The sequence below is a fragment of the Kwoniella shivajii genome, chromosome 6, assembly GCF_035658355.1.
Source record: "Kwoniella shivajii chromosome 6, complete sequence".
Classification (NCBI taxonomy): Eukaryota; Fungi; Basidiomycota; class Tremellomycetes; order Tremellales; family Cryptococcaceae; genus Kwoniella; species Kwoniella shivajii.
In genome coordinates, this window is record NC_085913.1 from 1,450,273 (window position 1) to 1,467,813 (window position 17,541).

Sequence of the window (17,541 nt, forward strand, 5' to 3'; positions counted from 1 at the left end):
GTGATGAATGACGGAATGATGCATTTACAATGTAACAACAATAACATATAGGGCCATCTCTTGTTTTCCAACATCCCACCAATCATTTGTATCATAGTAGTCGCCGTGATGAGCGCATCAAGGCCCAAGAGCAAGAGGGTCATACCTATACCCCAATCATCAGTCCATCCGAAGCTTATTCCAAAGTCCAGTAAAGCTGCTACTACAAGTGGCAAGAGGAATGGAGTCAAAAGACATGTCCCACCTCCACCGAGTGCAGAGGTAATGTCTCTAATGGAAAAAGGCAAAGGTAAGTGCACTGCATACGATAAACACGAAATCCTTAATGAATACCCTTATCAAATAGCCAAACAAACCTCCGCTCCTCGTTCTGTCCCATCCGCACCTCAAACAGTATCTTCCGACGATCCAGACGATGATCTCGAAGAGGTTCCTATCCCTTCAGCGGCCGGTCCTTCCTCACCCTATCCAGGTACACCTAATACAGCTGGAACGAACTTCACTCACGGGACTACACCAGGTACAAATACCACGGCCCCTAGTATAGATTATGATTTTGAGGGCTATGGTGGAGACAGCGGAAATGACAGTGGGGAAGATGAGGATGACGGGGTAATCCATCTTGAAATAGGTGGTGAAACCGCAGAAGAAAAAGCCAAGAGAATAGCTCTTGCCATGCGGAAGTGGGTTCACTTCTGTTTAAATTGCGCAAGGCCAAAGAGCGAAATGCTTATAACGCCCGTAGGAAACCGATCACGTCGAAGGATCGAGCTATTCGACTGGAAGTGCATAAAATGCATGTTATAGCTCTTTTAGCTAGTACACGAATACGGAATAGATGGTGTAGCAATACTCTACTTAAGGTAAGCATCATCCTTATTCATTGACGTTATACGTTGATTGATGTCCACCATAGGCACGACTGCTATCCCTCCTCCCCCATCCATTACAAACCGCTTTCAGTATCCCTCCTTCGCGTTTTCCTGATCGAGCTCAACGATCCCGTTTATTCTTCGATGCCTTACAAGACTTAGTCATCTGGTGGTCCCAATCGTTCTTTGATATATCTGATACCACTCTAGGGATGCGTACGCGTCCATGGGATGAGGTTCAAGAAATCATCGATCAGCTTCCCAAGCTTACTAGGGCTGATTTGACTCCAGATCATTTCATCGCAAGCTCAAAAGACAAGGGCAAAGAGAGGGAAGATGCATTGGAGGCCATGTCTGTAGGAGCTGGAGCTGAGAAACTGCGCTCTGTGAATAGTCTAATGAAGAAAGCTTTACAGCAGGAAGGATCACGCGATATATCCGCTCAATTGTTCGTTGCTCTAGCTCGAGCTTGCGGATTGGGGGCGAGATTGGTGGTGTCCCTACAAGCTGTTCCATGGCGTGCAGAAAAGGTGGTTCAGAAGAAGAAGCCTGGTGCAGGACGCGGTGGGCGTACTGTAGCTAGTAGACAAGGGATGGGACCGACTTCCGATGAAGAAGAGGATGAAGAAGATGAAATGGAAGAAGTACCGATACCTGGTGGCGAAGAGAAGAAAGATAGGAAGAACAACATCAGAGCTGCCGGAACGAGAAGACTACAGGATCCCACGGACTTGTATAGATTGAGGGCTCCGAAACCCGCTCCACAAACAGTCGGAAGGCCGTCAAAACCGAAAGGTAAAATAAAGCAAGGTGAGTATAACGACTGCAACGCTATCTATATTTGTTTCAATACCTGACGTGTTGTTAGATCTATCCGAGCAACCACCGGTCTTCTGGGCAGAAGTCTTCAGCCGTTCTGATCAAAGGTGGATACCGGTCGACCCAGTAAGAGGAACAATAAGGAAGAAAACCCATTATGAGCCCAACTCGGACAGTGGACTGATCAGGATGGTCTATGTAGTAGCATACGAGGAAGGTAAGCATTGATCTGTGTGTCTTATTCTATCTTTCTGACCTCCGGTACAGATGGGTTTGCTCGAGATGTCACTCTACGATATACAAAGAACTTTGGCGCCAAGACTACCAAGCTTCGAGTACCAGCTCGGAAGGATGAACAAGATTGGTGGGAGTCTGTCATGGGTTTTTTGAGTCGACCGTATCGTCTGGTGAGTTGCCAATCAACTTATTTGTCAATTCGATGGCTGATGCGACGGCTAGAACCGAGACGAACTGGAGGACGCGGAACTAGAAACAAGCCAAATTTCCGAAGGTATGCCGATGCATATGAGCGGATTCAAGGATCATCCCATGTATGTGCATCTTTGCTAGTCCTTGACATCGTTTTCTAACACAGTTACTGTAGATACGTACTGGAACGTCATTTGAAGCGGGAAGAGATCATTCAACCGAAAAGAGAGATTGGTCGCTTTAGAGGGGAGCCAGTCTTCAGACGCGCCAATGTGTTGGCATGTAAAACTGCGGAAACGTGGATGAGAGTAGGAAGAAGAGTGAAAGACCGACAAGAACCCTTGAAATGGGTGAAACAACGTGCGGTAACTCTTCAGAAAAGAAGAGCTCAAGAATTGGCTGTCCAAGAAACCGGAGAAGCTCTTCAGCAAGGCTTATACGCGGAGTACCAAACGGAGGTATACTTACCACCACCTATCAAGGATGTAAGTTCAATATTGACCGATATCGCCATGTGCTGATGAAGTAATCGTTTAAAAGGGCATCATACCGCAAAACTCGTTTGGAAATATCGACCTTTATGCTCCTACCATGTTACCTGCTGGAGCGGTGCATTTGCCTTGTAAGCTGAAAGTTGCCGAATAATGATCAACTATCGCGCTGACGTATTTCTCAGACAAGGGAATTGCGAAGGTTGCAAAATCTCTGGATATTAGTTATGCAGAAGCATGTGTGAGTGGAATAAGACAAGCATCGACAGGCTATCTCCGAGCTGATATTGAGCATATTAGACCGGGTTTGAGTTTAAAAAGCAGCGTGCGATACCTGTCATCAATGGTATTGTCGTTGCGAAAGAGAATGAAAATATGGTGATGGATGTAAGTCTCCACCAAAAAAGTGGCTGAAATCAAAGCTGATGATCTTTCAGGCATACGCTGAATCAGCAGCTGCTGCTGAAGAGAAAGAGCGACTTAAGAAGGAAGAAAGGGCACTGAAACGCTGGGCCAAATTGATCAATGGATTGAGGGTCAGGCTAAGACTACAAGCGGAATATGGTACTGGAGAACAGGTGAGCTCTTGATCCATCTGCAAGGCGATGTTATGTTGACGTCGAACAGCTTGATGAAACATCCGCTCTCAACCCACTGGCCGACCCTGTTACAGGACCTGCAGACACCAAGACTACCGGGAAGAAGTCGGCTGCGTCAGTTCTGGCTGCTGCTCACGAACAAGGAACGGCAAATTGGACTGAAAAGCATAGGGAAGATTCTCCTAGTGTGAAAAGCGAGAGTGCAGATGAAAACAATGCGATGCCGATCGCTGAGTCATCGAACGGAAATGTAGAACAGGCTGTTGAATCTATATTGATAGATGAACGAGTCGCGAATAGTGTACAAGAAGGGAGCGAACCAATTGAGGTCGATTCGGAATCTGACATCGAGGTCATCGAAGCACCTCCATCTTCAGCTCGCACCACACGAATCACGCTCAGATTCAACGGTCAAAATGGACAGAAAGCTCAACCGGCCCGTCGAACAACGAGGAAACGGAAAGCCACCGACTTGCCAGATGAAGAGGAATCGCAATTGACTGAAGAGGAGGAAGAGGTAGTAAAGAGTAAATCCAAGAAAGGCCAAACTAAACAAATTGCGGTGCCAGCGAGGAGAAGTAGGAGTAAAGTGGTACCCCCTCCGGCAACGACGGGGGTCACGAGAAGCCTGAGAAGTAGAGCACCGAAAACTGCTCTTCAAGAACAGAAGGAAGAGGAGAGAAGAAAAATATTGCAAGAAGCTTTAGAAGAAGATAGCGATGTTGAGATGGAATGAAATAGTTGTACTGTCCCAACCAGAGCGCTGATAGTGTGAGCATGCAGATATGTTGTACCTAGTTTTCTGCTCCAATTTGCTGCATCTAAAAAAGGATGACTTAAAATGTAGAGCGCCTAGAATCAGACTGTTTATGTAGGTCTGCACTCTTGTGCATTGATGGGAGTATAATCAATATGCATGTGAGATAGCGGCATTTCACAATGATGAGGTGAGTGGAAAAAGGGAAGACTGGCATGACACAGGTGGAACAAGTTCAGAGCAGGGATGACCCATTAATGGGATCGATGCTAATACCTTCGGAGCTCTTTATAAAAGCTACGTCAAATGAAGTATGAAGTAAGATTCGAGAATTACAGAGGTCAGAGATATGTATGTACCACCATATGAGAACTTAGCAGGTCTAAAGAGTATATTGTGTCCACGATCTTTCGATTATGCTATATTCATCGTCTATATCTATATGGTGGGAGCTTGGGACGGAACTTTCACCGATGCTTGGTGATCATCAGCAGATGCGAGATCGCGGTTGTCGGCTTTCTTCTGATAGTCAGATTTGAATTCGTACTTGACATCAGCAGTAGTCGACCATTCGAGCTGAGAGTTTGTAGTTAACATGCGTATGGATATTGGCATCTCACATTATTCATTGACAATCAAAAAGGAAAATCTGTTTACATGACGCGGGAGAGACGGATGAGGAGTGGGAGTGACACATCGATGGAAGAAAGTACCTAACTATGGAATATCAAGCGCATATGGGCACCGGCTACAATTGCTTATATAAGGGTCCGAGCTTCGAGCGACAGTTTGATCTTGAAATACCTACAAAGGCCAAAGTTCATGTCATGTACCCTTTCTTACTCCGCTCAACTCTGTGAGGTGCCTTGGGAACTGTGACCAGAACCATGGGAAGTGTGGCCGAATCTTGATCTAATGGCTTGAGTAAGGGTGTGAATCTTAGAATCTTCGGGAGGAATCTGTAAAGCATTTGGATCCCCGTCGGTGTATGAGTAAAGAAGGTATTGGGCACGAGACTGTTCATACTCGCTACCAAAATTGTAGAACACATCACCAACAGTTTCCAATTTCAGAAGCGGATTTTTGCTACAAGTCAAGGTAACGGGAATGTCCTGATATGACAGCGTTGTGTCATATTGCATCAATTTACCATTCTTGTAAAATGGGGAATAACTGTCTTCAAAAACCTTGCCTTTCATCCAGTCCTTGACCGTAGAGTAGTCGAAAGGTTTCGTCCCCAGCCCAGAGATTGTGTCGAAGTCGTCCAGGACGATTTTCTGCTTATCGAATTCGTCTACGATTGTTTGTGTCTTGGCTTCTTGGTCAGAGCAACCAGAAGCCTGCGGTTGGATCTGGTATAACGTGGACTTTGCATTTCCATAAATGGTGGTTCTGACTTTTAACAAAGCTCGCTGTTCCATTTTGAGACCTTTTGAATAGCTGAAACCATGAGATGGTTTCTGTTTGCCGATCTCTGTATTGATGGTATGGGATTTCGCCTCATTGTAGAACCTTGTTGTAGAAGTTCCTAACCAACCACGTGCATCTTCGAATTCCCTTTTGACTAGTGCGGTTGGGACACGGTTGGAAAATGCTTCTCGGCGGGATTGATCCAATTTCGATCTTGTGTAGAAAGCTCTGAATCAAATCAGTGATCAGCCTAGAACGAGAAAGAGATGGAAGCGTTATGTTTCAACCTACTGATTCTTGGAAGATATCTGAGGTTCTGAATTGACTGATACCTGAGTGTCGGGATCCATCGCATCGTTGGAATTGTGAGAATTTTCATGATTGTCTACCTGTCCAAGAGAAGAGGACTCCTGCTTGTGGTCCGTGCCAATTACCGTTTCTGGAGAGAAATCTTTGTAAGTCTGCAACGGAACTTGCTTACGCTCGTAGCGCGCTTTTATGCCACTGCGAGAGAAAGAGGGTCAGATGAGCACACGCTACATTACGCGAGACTGGATCGACCTCTTTGGAAAGCACCGAGTCAGACTCAAAAACATACTAAGACTTGTCCCAACATGAACCACTGGGACTCCAGTAGTCTATATCTCGCGCTTCGAACGAGACCATATAAATTAGCTGTAAGAAGGGAGTTATTGAGCGGAAGTATCGAGAGATTGTGTGTGTATGATGGATAGGTGGAAGAGTAGAGAGAAACACAGGAAGTTATGTATCGAGCAAGCAAGCCTTCCTATATCTTTTGGGTGTCCCTGCTGAGATTTACTGACTCTTCTTGAGGTCAGATTATGAAACGATGGGGGTTGTATGTCCATTGTGAGTCTATCTGTCATCGCACAAAGGATCTTATACTGTATGATGAATGTTCGTCATCATGGTTCATCATTGTCTTCGAACATGTCTGACGCGTATCGCATGTTCTTCCTAAACTCTGCAGGGAAGACACAAAGGTAGGTGACAACGTTTTGAGGGATGTCTGACGTGTTTCGAACATTGGCTTCTTGGGAAAATAGGTATCACCTGACGTAGATCCTTTGTCACTATGGTGGTCATCTTGTGGTATAGCGCGATCCTGTCAAAGAGGAATGAATTCTCACTTTCCCTTGACTGTCCCATCCTATGATGCAAAGCAGTAGTAAAGACAAACAGTCGACAAACGACCCATTCATCAGATAATTGTACACACCAATGATCTCGAATCAGCCTGTTCGTAAAATGGAAACGTCATTATGCATATGTGATATCAAAACCCCTAAACCATTACAGATACAGTAAACTCAAAATGCAAGTTTGTCAATGAATTTCGAGCGTTTTATTCTTTCACTCTCATTTTTTTGCCTTTGGAACCTTTATCACCTTCGCTCACTCTTCTTTTCCCTTTCCCATCCTTTTTTCCGTCTTTTCCGTCTTTGCCATCTTTCTTCGTAGGTGTCGGTTGATCATTTTTAATGATTTTGACAGTCATAGTCGTGCTCAATCTTTGTTTACCATCTTCACCCGCTGTGGCCAATCTTTTGACTTGTTCTTGAGCTGCAGTCCAATCTCCTTCATCTTGAGGTAAAGCATATTGTTCCATATTGATCGTATCCAATATCTCTTTTTGAGCTTGTTTGGCTTCATCTGAAATTCCATTTGAAGAAGGTGATAATACTGAATCTTTCAATTCTTCCTCTATCGTTTTATCCAAAGCTTGGAATTTGCCACTTCCACTTCCACTTCCACTTCCGTTGACATTAGGTTGATTATTTGGGATAGTTGAAGCTATTGAATCTTTTTGAATATCCTGTAGATGTTTCGTTAACTTTCTCAATATTTTACCAAATAATGCTAAGGATTGGGTCGATGTCAAACCTAGCTCGGTCTGTAGCCTAGTATCAGCATTTATTTCACGACATACGTTACGAAAGCAAAGATAAAACGCTCACCTCTAAAACTTCAACTGATTTCCTTTGTAATCCCAATGCCAATAGAATAGCTTGTTGCGCAGCCGCTAAAGTACAGTCACCCAATTTCTTTGCAAAGAACAAACTAGCTAATATAGGTACGAGATCCAAGACAACGTGATAATCCAACATACTATCGGAGTAAGATTCGAGTCGTTTCATATCGAATGGGGAGATGAGTGCGTTTAATTCTTCTGCTGTTATTGTTTTCTTAGGCGAATTCAACGCAGCTGGAAGTCGTGGCGATGCTGCTTCTATTATTGATAGAGCAACCGATGATTCGAATTTCTGGAATGATGAATATGATAAAAGGTTCATGAATCTCTGTCTGAAATCTGATCATGTCAATCCATGGTTAGCTAACGTTTATAAGGTTCAGAGATGCAGAGATTGTAGCTAACCTTGAGCGAAAGCTGTCAACCATCCTTCCGTCGATTCGACATTGTTCAACAAGCTTCTCAGCATCACAAATGTATATTCTCCAGTTAAGGCATTCTCCCTCTGACTAGCGTAAAGCGGTATGAATCCTGCTCGTTTCCAGAATCTCAACAAATCACGTGTAAGGCCAAATGATACACCCAAGTAATCGAGTTGTTCTGGTTTACGTTCAGATAGTCGTTGAAGTAATGGTGGCATTCGGGAAGCGTCTCGGATAGAAACGGTATCATTTTGTAATGTTGCGTTCTGCGTAAAAGAGGAGTCATTATACGGTATACACGAGACTCACATCTAACGCGATATCAGACGAAACGATCCACTTACGGGTCCGACCTTGGCAGCATCTTCAAACGACTCTCCCATGTCCGCAGGTGCATCATCAAAGTTATACAGCTCCCCACTATAGAAGGAGTTCAACGCTTCGATCGCTCGAGAACCGTAACCCATCTATATAAGGGTAAGCGGCAGCTCAGTCAATTCCGAACCCTATCACTCACCCTTGCGTAATCAGGATGAGTAGCGATCCTCACTACTCTCGCTCCTGACAACATTGCGAAATCGTTATCTTGGAACTAAGTGTCGGATCCATCAGCAATTATTTTATGACCTAAGCTAGACAGACAACTCACCTGCATCGATATCAACCAAGGTATCATATCACCCGAACTCCTCATACCGGATTGACTCAATTCTTTCAAGATCACATCTCTACTGATATTTCCTTCCAACGCTACTTGAAGTACCACCAAAGGATCAGGCAAGGTATTGTCATCTTCTTTTATGGGCGGCAGCAAGACAAATAAGTGATGTGCCGGTGCGTCTGAAAGCATTTGTAAATCGTTTGGAGAATTTTTGTAATGACTTGCAACGTATAAACCCATCATACGTTGTAAGAACACTTCTGATGCAGGATGATATGAGAACAATGTATCTCGATTGACGTAATATAGTTCACATTTTGATGGATGGGGACAACCTTGAACATTCTTTGATACGACTGTAGCGTCGAGACATAACAGGTTATTCAACCATTTTTCCACTTGATCTCCTGGTGAGTATCGAATAGGTTCTTCCAATTTGATTTCCCTTAATGATCTCACTAAACCTGCTCCTGATCGACCTGCTGCTGATGCTTTCGATGTACTAGCATTACTTGAAACTGCTGCTGATGATTCAGCATCTTTACTTATCGAAGGTCGAGTTTGTTCCCGCAATTGCTGTATCAGCTTGATGGAGAGTGATCGTCCAGTACCTTCGTATCCATTGATGGTAGAAGCCATGAAAACGAGATAAGGACCGATGAGCTGTCGAACGAGGGGAAGCGGGATAGCAGCTGCCTCGTCGATGATGACTAACTCAGCTTGACCAAGAACATGCGAGTCCTCAGGTGAGATATACTATGGCCGAAAATCAGTATTTGGGAACTGTGTCTTGTAGAAATCGATCAGTTGAACTCACCTGTATGGTTTGTCTATGTCCTCTGAATATATTCACTCTAACGATAGCTTTCTTGAACTCTGGGTTCGTACTTTGCACTATATCGTAATCTATATGTTCTTCGTATCCCAACGCATCTAAAGCTTTGAAAACGAATTCGAAAAGGGTTTTAAGATTTTCAGGATCAGGTGAAGTCACGAAAATGTTGGAATAATCGTGTGCTAATGCTGCACCAATTGCTAATCCCAAAGCAGCAGATTTACCTCTACCTCTTGCAGCTGTCAAAGCTACAGTGGATGATAGGGTCTTTTCTGAGATAGCTTCGACGAAAGTAAGGAGTGCTTTTGCCTGAGAATGGCAAGTAACGATTAGAGATACATTAAGTGATCGTTGTCAGTAGCGTAGGACTTACTTGATCAACGGTTTTTGCTAATTTAGCCAATGAACCGACGATGTCCACACCTTCTAAATTCTGTTTCATATCCTTGAGTTCCTCAGCTTTCCTCTTCCGTCCCCTGTCATCATCTTCACCAGTTCCTAGGGTTATATCTTTTCCTTTCGATAACGGTAAGACATTCAACTCATCATCTAATACCACGCAATCTGAACACGATCCTAGCGACAGAATGAATCGTTCATTGAATCTAGGTTGAACGAATTGATGTGCATCTGTTCTGTATCTTGAGTGAACGTCCTATGAGATCGGTAAAAACTCTTCGTAAGCTTTCATTCATTCAATTTTACTTGTCAAAGGGAATCTTGTAAAGCTTACCATGGCCATAGCATATAATTGTTTCAAACTGTTCATTGTTTTCAACAATAAAACGACAATACCACCACCTTCAACAGTCTCTATCGTTCTTGCTAATAAATTAGGTGTTATAGCTTCATAATCTTGTAAAACCAACATTCCAAAAGTTTGACCTAATATCTTAGCACTATCTTTATAATATGTATATCTTATATCCGTTACAGCGACGAATAATTCGAATGGATCTTGTTCGTTCGCTTCTCTGATTCCTCTCTTGACATCTCTCTTGATTTTCGCTTCTCTCTTCTTTCTGTGGCTACATCAAGTGAAAATAAACATCAGTCTGTCATTCTACCTTTCGATATAACATAGAGTGGCTCGCTTGATTGATGGGTCAATCTGTAAAAACCTAAACTTACGTGGTGAAGCCTAGATCTTTCTTGTAACACCATAATACGTTGGGTCTGGAAGATACTCTCGCTTGAGAAAGAAGGAAATGCAGATTAACCACTTGATCCCTTCCTCTATCTCCTACCATGACGAAGAAGCTCCTATGATTCGATTTGACCCCATTATTGATCAAAGCCGGTATACGTGGATCTAATTGCTTCCTCATGTTGATATTGCTGTGAAATGCTTTTCCTTCTTTGCGACGAGATGAGATGAATACGAAGCACTATTTTCAATCAAACGTTCAAAACATTCGTCCTTAAATCAAATCAATCAATGATAAAAGGTCTGAAAGTGTCAAAAATAAAGGTGGACGTCTTCCACTTGGATAAATCTGGGATAAAATGGAAAAAATTGAAAACAAAAGAAACCAAAAATATTCAAGTGACTCACGCGGTTTGGTAACAGTCTTACGTTATACTCAACGAGAAGTGGAGGTTACATGGATTGTGCCCCATATGGTGATGGAAACATATATATACCCCCTGCCCCCTTTTCCATTTCATTTCATCCCCCCCCCCACTTCTCAAAACAACACTTTTCATCCTTACACCACCATACCATAGCGTACTCTTTTCGCCGTTTTCCCTTTATCATCTCTTACATTCTTTCACAGCTAGTCGGATACAGCGGAAAACGGACTCCAAGATATCAGAAGTAGACTAGCATACTGCTTCCAAGCAGTAACACCTGTGAAGTCAGGGTTGTCGTATTGAATTGGTCATCATGTATGTATACATATCAATTGCCGGAAACTGTATCTTTCAAGTCACTTGTCTTTCTGCAATCGCAGGTTCCTGCTACTGCTATTATGCTTGGGATCATGTTTTTCATAGGCTGACACTGTCTTTGGTATCTTCTATCTCAATTATCAAAAAAAAGGTCCAATAAGATAGTTGTTAGTATCATCCATCACCTTTCGCAACGTGGATGAAATTTTTACAAGTCCTTCATCTATCTCTTTCTGAATTCTCTCAATGTACTGACTTTCCTTGCAAATTTGATAGCCCCAGACATATCGAACCATCATAGACGATGTCATAGCTAGTGTCAAAGTAGATTTCGAGGAATATGGAATGGAAGAAGAAGTATTATCGAATTTACAAGCTGTAAGTTTAGCTATAACCTAACGAAGCAGCCGTTGTTGGTGTATACTTATGACTTATTCTTCACTGAACCTTGATCATGTTTAGAAATGGGAAGCGAGATTATTGGAATCCAGAGTAGCAGATTTCGCTAGAGCACCAGGATCGTCTTCATCGCCTGAACTAGATGGAGAAGGAGGACTGAGAGATGGTCAAGGACCAGGTCAAGAAGGTATATCACCTAATTCAATCAGACCTGATATAATGTCATCACCACCCGGTCCATCTTCAGGTGTATTCCCACCTCCAGGTCAAGGATTAGCTCTGCCCGGACGACATCAACAAACAGGTGATTCATCCCTTAGAGTCAAAATGGAACCTGCAGATGATATCATGAGGATAAGAGGCGGTGCTGTGAGTTATCATTCATTTTCAGCATATACATGGGCCGTCTACAGGAGATATCCCATAATCCAACTGTATCAATCCCATGAGAAACTCCTGACGCTGATAATCGTTTTTCATTTGGATAAACAGAGCGAGGACGTCAAACCTGTCATCCCCACAGACGCAAATAGACCAGAACCGAACGCGGCAGGTCTATTACCTGGAGATGAGGTGATAGATTCGGATCTAGATGACTCCGATGATGAGCTGAGAGATGAAAATGATGGTGGAGACGATGATGGGGACGTCGATATTGTATTTTGCGTTTATGACAAGGTGAGTGATATCTTCCGATTAAGATCATGACGTCGTCATTCAACATCGAGACAGAAACAAGGCATCAATGGCCGTTTCGTCGGAAATACAGGAAGCAGTATTCTTGAACAACGTCAGTGAGCTAATGCAATTCATTTGTTACAATAGGTTCAACGAGTCAAAAATAAGTGGAAGACAATATTCAAAGATGGTATGATTCACGTGAATGGACGAGATTACCTATTCTCTAAATGTAATGGGTGAGTTCAACAAACATACGATCAAATTTACGTTTGAGCGATGAGCGACTGCTGGATATCAAGCTGATGGATGGATCATACGTCTTTCTTGGTTCACAGTGAATTTGAATGGTAGAAAGTGTGGTGTTTGAAATAAGTGGTTAAAAAAAAAGAATTCATCATACTATGTACCATAGACTCTTTATCTTCAAGTTCATGTCTCTCAAGAAGTACGATATCTATTTCGTTCAAGCGAGAGGTTGAACCGTCTACATTGTCAAAGCCCCTTTTCACTTTACCCATCTTCATGCGAGAAGAGTACTATTTTTCTCCATCCACCCTACCTTTACTCCTGCATCTATATCATGTCCATCACACCCCTCCCCTCCTTATCCTATTTACATGAGAGAGAACGTCCTTTTTCCTCATTGCTTAACACCCGAAACCTCAAAGAACCTATCAATTGTGTGTCAGCGCTCCCCTTTACATACAAATATCTATTCGACCTAAAAAAAAGCACACTTCTCCCCTTATCTATCAACGATCAGAATCTACTATATCGAACTCGTACGTATATTTGTATATATGTCAATTACGAGGCCGTCCGTTTCATGATCTCAAATCATGACAGAAATATGCATTGTAATCATCATTGTACTAAAACTAAAAGTCCACTTGAAGTCTGCAAAACAGTGGAAGAACATGAAAGCAGCTCCGAGGCCCTTGAATCCAAAATGATAATCATTGCTCATGGGTTATCTTGTTTCAGACTGAGAGGGCCGTATATATAATCAGAATGCATATATTGAGTGCAGTTATGAGATATATAAAATCGTATATTATAATAATCAAGTAAATAAAGTGGGTAGTAACTAAAGTAAGACGAATCCGTGTATATATATATTCGCTACATACTGAGTATTGATTGTTTAATTCGACTTTTCGTGTATTGTATTTCAGAAATGAAAAAACGAAAAACGAAACAACGGGAAATGAACGAAAACAAAGTTGAGTGATAAAGATGATATGATTTTATTGAGTGAAACCACCATACCAAGCTTCATCAGGAGGAGATCTTTCCACTTGAATCTTTTGTTTATTATCCATTGAAGTGAATTCAGTTGAGGCTTCAACATTCTTCTCATTGATTTTCTCACTCAAGTGATTTCCGATTGATAACTGATCATTCGTCAACCAAATAACAGGTTGTTTCTTCCATAAAGCAGGGTGATCAAATGCTTTGGCGTGATATCCTGATGTGTTTCCATATTGAGGTCCAGCATTATCATACTCTTCATTTGAAGTAGTTTCAGTTACTCCATTCTTGGATTCAATTGGTAATGATTTCGAATGAGTTGATGTCGAATGGACGTAATACAAATATGGCTTTTTGAATCTGAACCAATCAATGTAGATTTGGAATAATGCGATACCAATGATCACAGCGACCTAATTGAATATCAAATAATAATTAGCTAAGAATGCCTTTTTACGGAGAAGGAAGGAACATCGAACCCACCATGACAGCTCCACATCCTAATCCACTCTTGGCTCTCTTACCCTGGTCATCGGTGGACAGGAAGAAGAGACCGGCTAAACAGATACCTTCCAAGTATAAAGCAACAAATACAGTTCGAAGAGCTTTAATGTAGAACATTCCTCCGGTTTCAGAAGCATCGGGTTGATCGGCACACCAGTGTAAGGTGTATTTGTAGGCAGCGTAAAGTAAACAGAAAGCGACGAGAGCCAACAAGTTCATCATGGGTTGAATGACAGAGTAGACGATTGAGATACAGATCAATAGACAGATAGGGGGGAAGACGGTAGCCCAAGCGAAAGAATCCATCTTGTACTAAGTGACCCGACAAGTATTAGTCTCACCATTCTATATAAAGCAAGACCACAGGATACTCACAGTTTTCATGTATACTTTTCGGGGAGTGTTACCGGCCAATACACCTTTGAGAAGGTACATAACGTATGGTACAGCTCGAGAGTATGTCTTAGCAGCTGAAGAGAAGGTAGCGGTAAGGATGCTAGACATAGGGAATCGTTAGCAAATTCTCACACTTGGTACAGTAGACAAGCCAAACTCACAAAGTAAGGAAAAAGATAGAGGCGGTGGGCAAGTTGGTAGCCAACATGGTTGGAAGACCTGAGGTTGTGTCGCCGATGTTCTGAAGAGCGGAGATCAAACCTGACGAGACAGTAACGATCAAGAAACCGTGGATGACTTGGAACAACCAGAATCGAGAGAAAAGCCCAAGTTCAATATCACTGCAGAAATATGGGTTAACTCGGCCATCGCGAAGGTGGAGCAATAGTTCCCAGCGTAAACTTACGATTTTCTCACGTCACCTTGGAATCGGACCATGATCCTCAAAATGATTGGTAGAAGCATGAAGAGGACAGCAAGTAAGACGGGAGGGAGAACACCCTTGATGATACCTTTGACGACGCTGTAATGTTTGATAAGTCAGCGTCTGGCGACGGTATATTCTGATTAAATGAATGATACTCACGGTCCACTGGAACAGATCCAGGCTAACCAAGAAGCCTTTTGACACATTGAATCGATGTTGGAGACGATACCGACGAAAGCAACTGGGATAGCCCAAATAATGATAAGTCCAATGGTTAAAGCCCAAGAGATTGCCTTTCTGATTTTTCGTTGGTATGGACTCATGGAAACGTTTGACCATTGTACGTCTTCGGGAACAACTTCGACACCGGCTTTCATAAGTTTGTTTGATTTGTCAGTCTTGGCTACCAATCGAGCGAAAGCGTGAGCTTCATGTTGAGATGCGAATCTGATGAAAGCGGTGTTTCCTTGAGGTAAGTCATCGATTGTCTTTCTCAAATCAGACAACTTGGCATTTCGTTCAGCGATGTAAAGAGGAGAGGATTCGAGATCTTGCTTTTTACCGAAGAGTCCCAGAGGTCCTTGTTTCCATGACGGTCGTTTCTTGGCAAGAACGTATCGGTCGACGATATCACCAGAAGATCGTTCAGCATCGTATTGACCTGATGTATGTAAAGTGAATCAGTGTTTTGTCGTATCGTACTTCAAAGAGTGATTGACGTGGAAAACTCACCTTTAGCTTCCGGAGTTTTACCTTTGGCTTGGTTTGTATTAGCCAATTTGATCAATTTGTTTGCGCCGCCTTCGAGTCTTGTACATTCTTTGTCTCTTTCTTCCCATATTTTTTCGATATCTTTACATTTCCTAGTCAACCAAACTTGTCTGACACCGCCCTCAGCATCGTTTGTAGGGTTGATCGCTGTACCTTCAGTTGCATTTGACATTCTAGGTTGAGCTGAAGGGACTGTTGATCCTGGTGTAGAGTTATCGATTCTTGCTACGATAGAAGCGATTTCTTTAAGACCTGCTGAAGAGTTGACTGATTCAGGCACATTTGTGACTGCGACAGTTCTCGTTCTTGCCAAAGCCAAATGTTGAGGTGAGGTTAACCAAGCTTGTCTAATTTGAACAAAATGGTTGTATTCTCCCCAAACCAGATATAAAGTCCAAGCGATCAAGAGCAACGAACAAATGAAATGTGCGATATGTCGATTTTGCCCAGTGGTAGGTACGTTACCGAATGACAACATGTTTAATCCTTCCAGTTGTTGATTAGGTTTAACTGTTGAGGCAGGTATGCAGATGACAAACGATAAGAGGAAGTAAGGTAAAAGCATTTTTAGTCCGAATACTTTGATGAATCGCAAGAAGAAATATGCGTCTGGACCATTGGATACGATGAGATCGGTATCGGGAGTTTGGAATAGAATCGTTTTCCAATACGCGCCTATACCAGAAGGTAAAGCTGCTGGTTTTTTACTACACCATTTTGTGAATTATTAGTTATCTATCCAAAGGGAAAGATATACCACGAAGAGATCACTTACGCATCAGGAGCTAATAAAGCTCTGGGCTGGAAGACTCTCTTGAGTGTTCCTTTGGAATGGAGGATGAGCCAAACAGAGGTCAAGACACCAACTGTTATACCGGCAACCACCAAGGCCGTGACGAACGACGAGGTGGAAGCCGCATTGGTGTTTTTGCCAGTCGCGGACATGGCGATTAGTTTATCTGTGATCTGTATTGAGTGGTCGTATGAGTGATTTGAAGGATTTGAAACGAGATATAAACAGGAGAAAGGTGATTAAGCTGAATCGTCGTTATGTATATGACATGGAAAGAAGGGAGATGAATGTAGAAGGTTTTTTTCGTTTCGTTGTTGTTCGTTTTTGTTCGTGGAAAGTGTCAACAATGGGATCGAGTAGGATGGTTTAAATGGAAATTGATTGTCAGCTTTGAGTGCTTTCATCGTTGAACTTTCGATTGAGATGTTCTAGAACATATCACACAAATGATTGAAAGGATGATGATGAGATGTGAAAAGGGGGTAAGAGGTATGTGCGGTGGGAAGTTGAACCGAATAAACAAGGAATATGATATCACAAAGGATCGTCTGTCCTTTTAATGGGATTTTGTGTAGATTTCAAGATAGATTCAAAGAGATTCTTCACTCACGTTTGAAGGGGGGGGGGCGATGTACACTCACTTACACACAAACACTTGCTTTGAATATCCAAATTCGATTGTATCAATGATAAAGATGAACACCAAGATGGGAATGTATCTTTACCTTTATGTTTGGTTTGTTTTGTTTTGTATATAAACTTTTCTGTTCTATCAATTTTTTTATGACGATCGTCGAGAAAGGAAAAAGAGAGATGAAAAAAAACGCCACTTGCAGCCAAAAAAACATCGAACACTAGACCGCCCAAGACATAAACAAAACAAAAACACCATTTCCTAAAAGGGTAATTTCATGTTTCATGGTAGCTACGAATGACATCATACCCTGAATAGGGGGTAATAGGGTAAGATCAATTACGCATTACAGTTACAATAATGTGGTGACTGCGATTACACTACTATGACGAATTAGGAACGATCAGTCGAAGATGAACGGGAAACATGGTTCAAACTCAAACTGTAAAAATAAGATTATTGTTGAGGTATGAGTGTATGTTCTGGTATCGTGACAGGTCAAAA

General features: G+C 42.4%; 5 protein-coding genes across 5 annotated transcripts; 2 read left to right on the forward strand and 3 right to left on the reverse strand.

The window, feature by feature from the left end:
* Window positions 1–108: 108 nt before the first annotated feature.
* On the forward strand, window positions 109–3,946 carry IL334_005005 (uncharacterized protein; the record flags this gene model as incomplete). The annotated part of the gene is made up of 13 exons (XM_062936719.1): window positions 109–289; window positions 347–683; window positions 746–863; window positions 917–1,682; window positions 1,741–1,908; window positions 1,959–2,098; window positions 2,151–2,242; window positions 2,296–2,605; window positions 2,661–2,742; window positions 2,797–2,852; window positions 2,912–2,998; window positions 3,049–3,189; window positions 3,239–3,946. 13 exons carry the CDS (start codon window positions 109–111, stop codon window positions 3,944–3,946), a joined length of 3,186 nt encoding a protein of 1,061 aa, XP_062792770.1.
* Window positions 3,947–4,815: 869 nt separating this feature from the next.
* Window positions 4,816–5,727, reverse strand: IL334_005006 (uncharacterized protein; the record flags this gene model as incomplete). The annotated part of the gene is made up of 2 exons (XM_062936720.1): window positions 4,816–5,605; window positions 5,669–5,727. The coding sequence occupies 2 exons, from the start codon at window positions 5,725–5,727 to the stop codon at window positions 4,816–4,818; spliced, it is 849 nt and encodes a 282-aa protein (XP_062792771.1).
* A 1,016-nt stretch (window positions 5,728–6,743) lies between these two features.
* IL334_005007 (uncharacterized protein) lies at window positions 6,744–10,616 on the reverse strand (the record flags this gene model as incomplete). Its single annotated transcript, XM_062936721.1, has 10 exons — window positions 6,744–7,292; window positions 7,357–7,709; window positions 7,776–8,058; window positions 8,137–8,259; window positions 8,310–8,384; window positions 8,442–9,209; window positions 9,271–9,597; window positions 9,662–9,943; window positions 10,022–10,316; window positions 10,420–10,616. The coding sequence occupies 10 exons, from the start codon at window positions 10,614–10,616 to the stop codon at window positions 6,744–6,746; spliced, it is 3,252 nt and encodes a 1,083-aa protein (XP_062792772.1).
* A 910-nt stretch (window positions 10,617–11,526) lies between these two features.
* On the forward strand, window positions 11,527–12,612 carry IL334_005008 (uncharacterized protein; the record flags this gene model as incomplete). Its single annotated transcript, XM_062936722.1, has 5 exons — window positions 11,527–11,559; window positions 11,644–11,949; window positions 12,073–12,258; window positions 12,406–12,497; window positions 12,597–12,612. 5 exons carry the CDS (start codon window positions 11,527–11,529, stop codon window positions 12,610–12,612), a joined length of 633 nt encoding a protein of 210 aa, XP_062792773.1.
* An 896-nt stretch (window positions 12,613–13,508) lies between these two features.
* IL334_005009 (uncharacterized protein) lies at window positions 13,509–16,555 on the reverse strand (the record flags this gene model as incomplete). Its single annotated transcript, XM_062936723.1, has 8 exons — window positions 13,509–13,925; window positions 13,996–14,328; window positions 14,392–14,512; window positions 14,574–14,753; window positions 14,819–14,935; window positions 14,999–15,500; window positions 15,572–16,317; window positions 16,386–16,555. 8 exons carry the CDS (start codon window positions 16,553–16,555, stop codon window positions 13,509–13,511), a joined length of 2,586 nt encoding a protein of 861 aa, XP_062792774.1.
* Window positions 16,556–17,541: the final 986 nt, after the last annotated feature.